The following is a 7,098-nucleotide window of genomic DNA, read 5'->3' on the forward strand; positions in this document are numbered from 1 at the left end:
CCAATTTAAGGATCTTCACATGATTCCATAAGTGCGATCGACAAAGTGCAGCATCAACTATGTCAGCACGCGCTCCCTGGAACACCACTGGTAAGATCTGTCTGAAATCTCCCCTAAGAAGCAACACTTTTCCACCAAATGGATTTCTTGAGCACATGATATCTTGCAAAGACTTGTCCAAAGCTTCGAAGGCATATCGATGCATCATAGGAGCCTCATCCCACACCATCAACTTGCACATTCTAAGCAATTCAGCAAGTTCACCCTGAACAGAGATATTGCATTTGTTGCAACTATCAAGGTCCAAGGGTATCTTGAATCTAGCATGTGCAGTGCGTCCATTTCGCAATAGCAATGCTGAAATACCAGAAGTTGTTGTGGCCAATGCAACTTCTCCTTCTCCACGTGTGTGTGACAACAAAAAATTATACAAATAAGTTTTCCTAGTCCCTGCAGGGCCATCTACGAGAAAAATAGCCCCACCGTCAATAGTCAATCCATGCAAGACTGCCTCAAAAGAAATTCTTTGGTCTTCATTTAGAGTCTGCTCCATTTCACGTGACATGGATAGTTCTTGTACCGTGTCAAGGCATTGCTCTTGCAAAAGCAAGCTATTTTCATCACGTGTCACAAAGCGCTCATCACGCATTGGAATACAAAGAAATTCAGCTAGACTTCGTCCAAAAGTACCAAGAATGTTATGCAAATCTCTCAACGCATACCCTTCAGCAACTTGTGTACATCCATCTAACGACTTATATCTCATCTCCAACATGTGTTGGTAGTCCTCAGAGAAAAAACATCAAAATCATTCCCACAAGAGATGAGGGGAAGAGGGTTCACAAAATAGTAGAATGGTCACAAACAAATGTCTCAATTGCAAGCCTGTATGTGTACTGCAAGCTTCCTCCATGCATCCGAACCATTCCCCATCATCTTCCAAGATACCCCTTGCAATGCATGCTGCCTTGAATGTTGGAAACAATACACTGTTTGCGGAGCGTAGATCCTCAAATAATTTACATCCTTTACAAACAGTTAAAAGCAAACAAACATAATATCGTTCACTTGCAGAGGGCTGCACGAAATACATCTGCCCAATAGTGTCCCCACGACGTCTCTTTGTCCATTTTTTGGAACCCGAATTCCACACCCACTTTTGAGGAAAATCAATGTACAAACAATCATTTGCATCAGGATTCACCAAGTTGCATGTGAACCACTCTGTCAAAGTGGTCTTCTCTGCATGGTCCCTTTGCAAGACATCATTTAGTCTATCATTATCTCGAAAGTCACCATTTGACCAGTCGAAACATGCACACTCAATCTCTGAACAACTGGTGCGTCATTGTGCAAAGGATATTCAAAAATTCTCCAGCAAGCCTCAGATGCAGATACATAGCGGCCATCTGTGTACATGGCTATCTCATCAATGTTCTCCCTTTGTGCATCACGTACCGATGTATCGAATAATACAGTTGCCCTATCATGCCCCTTGTAGATGTACTTATAAACATACTTGACAGCTGAAATTGTAGAGCATACCTCAACAATGATATGCACATTAAATAATGTTGATAAAATAGGATTATATGGCACAACCCATCGGTTATCAATAGTAGAACCCCTAACCTTGGCAGTGAAGCCATTGTTTCGTCGCACATAAATGGGGTAGCCATTATTATCCATGCTTGTTTGCTCACAAAATGAACGTGGATATTTTCTAATACACCGGCCATCAACCATGCAAGGAGATGAACTATTGAACTCACCACATGGTCCATGAATGTTACAACTAACAATGATATCATGGAGCACTGGAAATCGATTTTTATTTGGCAGCTCTGCACAAACCATCTTGTCATAGTCAAATGTTGATTGAGGCTTACATCGAGGATATAAAATCAATAATGTATGAGAATGTGGCAAGCGTCTCTTTTGGAACTCCACGACAGACATGTAAGCCACCACTTTCCCAAAGATATATTTCTTTAAGATATACTTCATCATGCTCGAGTGTTTCAAGAAGAAAACCTTGGTGGTTATGTCTGGTCGATCAGAGAAAACCTGTCGTGGAAGTAGTGCCTCATTTATTTCTGGCCATTTAGGGTTACATGTGAATGTGATAAATAGGTCTAGCTTTCCCTTTGCACGCACAATTTCCATTGCATCTTGATACAATTGGTACATGTGCCGAGGGCCTCCTATAAAAGATGAGGGTAAGACAATTCTTCGACCTACAGATCGTCCAAGTACAACATCACTCCCAGACAAATGCACCATGTCAGCCAGCCCTGCATACAATTTTGCCCTCAATGTCTTCTGATTTGTACGGACCCATGCAAGACGACATTCCTCAATGGCACACTATGCATCAACCATAAATTGTTGAAGTAAACGACCCCCACGAAGCAAGCATGACTCCGTATCAGTACGAACCTGTAGTCAATATGCATAGTACTCTCTTTGAGTGACACATTGTCGTCCAGCCAAGGCATCCAAAGGTCCATGCACATGAGCATAAGGAAGCTCTATATACCATCCATCTTCTCCCCGTGGAAAGAGAAGAACATACAATAGTGGCATGTACGACCTGTGTAGATTTGAAATCCTTTGCAACCTTCCATTTTGACAATGTATCACAATGTCTCGATGGCCGTTGTTTGTACATCCCCTTGACCTGGCATAATTGAAGCAACCTCATTGCCAATAGGTATCAAGTACTGTCTAGAAGTATTTCTATTCTCACAAATTGTCATTTTGATCTCCACACCAGGACTGTCACATAACATTCTACCAACATTGTAGAAGGCATTCGCATATGGATTACATGATCGCATCATCATTGATAATGCTTCAAGAGTGGACAAATTCAAACAATCCAAGGCACTCATACGATTCCGAACCTCATGCTCAGTATCATATACATATATCTGTGCAAATTTTGGCACCCCTGCTTCGTGTGGTAGCAAAGAACCAATCCGATGGTACACACCGCCATGTACACGAAAGCAATATGCACCATACGTACCCATCAATGTCTCATCAATGGTAGCTCCAAGAGATGCAAATGCCATCGCACTATTGTAACTCCTGATGTTTTTTCTAAAGGACCTACTCATAGCATCACTGTTATTGAGTAGCCTCTCCAATACATCTGGCGGTCTTGCAAGAGGAAAGAGGGATACTTTTCCACCTTTGCAACAATATTTTACCATTGATGGTGTATCTTCCTTCTTCATTTCACACATCCAAAGACATGCACCACAAAACTTACAGAAGGAGGACAAGGTACATGTATGATCTGTAGGCAATGAGACATGTATCAATGGTAGCATGGAAGGGTGAACACCTTGTATATAGGGATAAGCATGTAGAATGCAAGCAATTCCTTCAAGTGATGTGTCATGAACATATGGGACCTGTTCCTAATTTTGAGAGTCTATGAAAGGGCAAAAGTGTCTGTCATGTTGATGGCGCTGCTCTCTTATGTTGGAGGTACGTTTCCTTGCCTGTTGTCGACGATATCTTCTTGTCGCATCCAAACATAAAAGAGTGTGTTGTCTTCGTCCTTGTCCTTGCATGACTGTTTTTTGCAGGGGGACTTGTGGAATTGTAACATCACCATGGATAGAACCCTCCACAAATGTGGAGGGACTCCTACCACGACCATGGTCATTTGTTAAGCATGGCAAGGCATTACTTGTCAAGTATACCGTACACTGTATAGCGAGTTGGCGTCGATAATTTCGTGCAACCTTTTGGCGTGCACGCACATGAGAGGAATGAATTGGAGATTCACAAACACAAAGGAATGTGTCCCTTGTCCTCATAAATGCTTCTGTCAAGCAACAAAGAAAACACTAAGCTCATAATGAGTGCATAAGTTTTAGCAGTGCAATATGTATAATCAATTTAGACATCATGGCAACGTGATAGAACGTAGGTGTAGTAGTGCAAATGGTCCCGAAGGCTATGGTGCAAAGGTGTAGAGAGGTAGGTCGTGGTCAAATATAGTGGAGGTTTGCCCTAATTTATTGTGCCCTATGTCATCAGTGCTTTGAGAAAAAGCATTGTCACCCTGAAAGATCGGTTCAGTGTATTCTTGCCTAACAAATTTTAATATGGGAAATTACCAAAATACCCCTCTAATTTGTCGAAATTCCCACTTATGAATTTCGAGATCCACCTCTAAAATTTTACCTCAAGGCGATAGCACCCATGAAACTCAAAGCACCCGTGTTTTGGACGAAAGTATCCTAACTTTAGTGCAATCCCACCTACGAATCTTGAGTTTTATCTCTAAATTTCACCCCAAGGTGATATAATACATGAAACTTAAAGGAATTTAATGTAAAATAATCTCCAAATATAGCGATGGGTTGCCTTGATTGATCATGTCCTTCGTCATCAGTGCTTTGAGAAAAAGCATTATTGCTCTGAAAGATCGATTTAGTGTAATCCCACCTAACAAATTTTAATATTTACCTTGAGATTTTAATTTTCACCTTGAGAACACCATAAGGTGATAGCACGCATGAAACTCTCTAATGTAAACATCTCCAAATATAGCAAACGGTTGCCCTATTTCATTGTGTACTTCGTCATTAGTGCTTTGGGAAAAAACATTGTCACCCTAAAAGATCGGTTCAGTGGAAATTCCCGAAATACCCCTCAAATTTCAAAAATACCCTTGTATCCATTTTGGTAATATTCTTCAAGGTTTCCTAGTCTCAATTCCTTTCTGACAATTGAGATCCGTTTTTGAGTGCTTAGTATGTAAAACATTTGGCACAAATTAGCTCGCATAAGAAGGGTTTTATGTCTAAAAATAAAGAATCTCCAAAGCGTACATGACCAACTCAAATTCTAGTTTTAGCATCTTGTATGATAGACAATCAGTCTTCTTATGAACATCCACAAAAAAACAATCGTTGGAGAAATTTACTCTCTCAAGCACGGGTATTTTGGTTGGAAAATTTGAAGGAAATTTTGGGAATTTATGACAAAATATTGGGGATATTTTGGAAATTTTCTTCAAGATTTCCTAGTCTTAATTCCTTTTTGACAACTGAGGTCCGTTGTTGAGTGCTTAACATGTAATTTGACACAAATTACCTCGCAGAAGAAGGCAATTATGACTCAAATTCTAGTTTTATCATCTTGTATGATAGACAATTATTCTTCCTATGAAAAGCTACAAATTTTCTAATTTTTGGAGAAATTCACTCTCACAACCGGGGGTATTTTGGGAATATCCACATATTAGAGGGGTGTTTTGGGGATATTTTGCAAATTTTCTTCAAGATTTCCTAGTCTTAATTCCTTTTTGACAACTGAGATCCATTTTTGAGTGCTTAGCATGTAATTTGGCATAAATTACCGAGCGCAGAAGAAGGCAATTATGACTCAAATTCTAGTTTTAGCATCTTGTATGATAGATATGATAGACAATTAGTCTTCTATGAAAAGCTACAAATTTTCTAAGTTTTGAGAAATTCACTCAAACAACCGGGGGTATTTTGGGAATTTTGGAAATTTACGGGGCATTTTGGGAATATCCACATATTAGAGGGGTGTTTTGGTAATTTTCCCTTTTCATGTTGACCTTAAGAACACCATAAGGTGATCGCACGCACGAAACGCAAAGGAAAATGCAATGGCAAAAAGATCGGGTTTAGAGCAATCGCAAACACGAAACGCAAATATAAATGAATCGAGAAAACCTCAAAATCCAACTTGAGGGTTCATCGCCCTAAATCCTCTCACTCCTGCCACCATCGCTTGTCGCTTGCCTTTGTCTTCGCCGCTCGTGAAGTCCCTCCCCACCTCTCTCTCTCAAGCACTCGACGTGCATCCTAGTCTTAATTCCTTTTTGACAATTGAGATCCGTTTTGGAGTGCTTAGCATGTAATTTTGGGAGAAATTCACTCTCATAACCAGGGGTATTTTGGGAGTTTTGGAAATTTGAGGGGCATTTTGGAAATTTCCACAAATCAAAGGGGTGTTTGAACCTTAAGAACACCATAATTAAGAAATGAAAAGGCACAAATTACCCCGTAGAAGAAGACAATGATGACTTTTCATTTTGACCTTAAGAATTGAAAAGGCACAAACTACCTAGTCTGCTATGAAAACCTATTTTTTAGGAGAAATTTGGGAATTTTAAAAATTTGAGGGGCATTTTGGAAATTTCCACAAATCAAAGGGGTGTTTTGGTAATTTTCCCTTTTCAACGGTAAGCAAATGCAAATGCAAACAGAAACGGAAACGCAAATATTGCATCGGGAAAACCTTAAAGTTTAAGTTGAGTGTCGTCATTCGTCCCGCCTCCCACGCTTGCCACTTGCCGCTTGCCGATCGTCTTTGTGGCTCGTCTTCGTCACTTGCCTTCACTGCTTGTGATGTTCTTGTCTTGCCCACTTGCTGACTGGAATGGCAAGGAGTCCCTCCCCACCTCTCTCTCTCTCTCTCTCTCTCTAGCAAGCACTCGAACTCGAAGTCTCGACATGCTATGGACCTCGACGACTCTCTATGAGTATAGAAAGAGTCCTAGAGGCTTAGATTATCCTTTTGTAGTTGCGCGCACACAGAACCTGGATGTTTAAACTGCACGCAGAGAGAGAGAGAGAGAGAGAGAGAGAGAGAGAGAGAGAGAGAGAGAGAGAGAGAGAGAGAGAGAGAGAGAGAGAGAGAGAGAGAGAGAGAGAGAGAGTTGCGCTACTTCAGTTTTGTGTGTGTGTGTGTGTGTGTGTGTGTGTGTGTGTGTGTGTGTGTGTGAGAGAGAGAGAGAGAGAGAGAGAGAGAGAGAGAGAGAGAGAGAGAGCCCATCCGCATAGAGCGCTCAGAAAGCCCTCACGAAAAATTGTCGTAACCTGCAATAAGGTTCAAACACCATTGAGAAACCTTCTCCACATGACTGTGTGTGTGTGTGTGTTTGAGAGAGATTAATTTAACTATTGATTTGCTACTTTGATGCTTGTGCTAATCACCATGGTGTTGCCGCTAAATTAATCTAAATTTTAACATGAAAAAACATAGAGAATTCAAAGACATTCAGTGTAAAAACCTTAAATATAGGAAATTTAACTATTGCCC

At 40.6% G+C, this 7,098-nt stretch overlaps 1 protein-coding gene across 1 annotated transcript; it reads right to left on the reverse strand.

Annotated features, from left to right (window-relative positions):
- Positions 1–1,269: 1,269 nt before the first annotated feature.
- LOC147462855 (uncharacterized) lies at positions 1,270–2,283 on the reverse strand. Its single transcript, XM_086494962.1, has one exon. It carries the CDS (start codon positions 2,281–2,283, stop codon positions 1,270–1,272), a length of 1,014 nt encoding a protein of 337 aa, XP_086351088.1.
- Positions 2,284–7,098: the final 4,815 nt, after the last annotated feature.

This window comes from Adiantum capillus-veneris, chromosome 2 (genome assembly GCF_014529385.1).
Source record: "Adiantum capillus-veneris isolate H3 chromosome 2, ASM1452938v2, whole genome shotgun sequence".
Lineage (NCBI taxonomy): Eukaryota > Viridiplantae > Streptophyta > Polypodiopsida > Polypodiales > Pteridaceae > Adiantum > Adiantum capillus-veneris.

What these genes read in the sequence shown, in the direction of transcription:
- LOC147462855 (XM_086494962.1), bottom strand. Translation starts at nt 2,283, where the DNA reads ATGGTGCATTTGTCTGGGAGTGATGTTGTACTTGGACGATCTGTAGGT.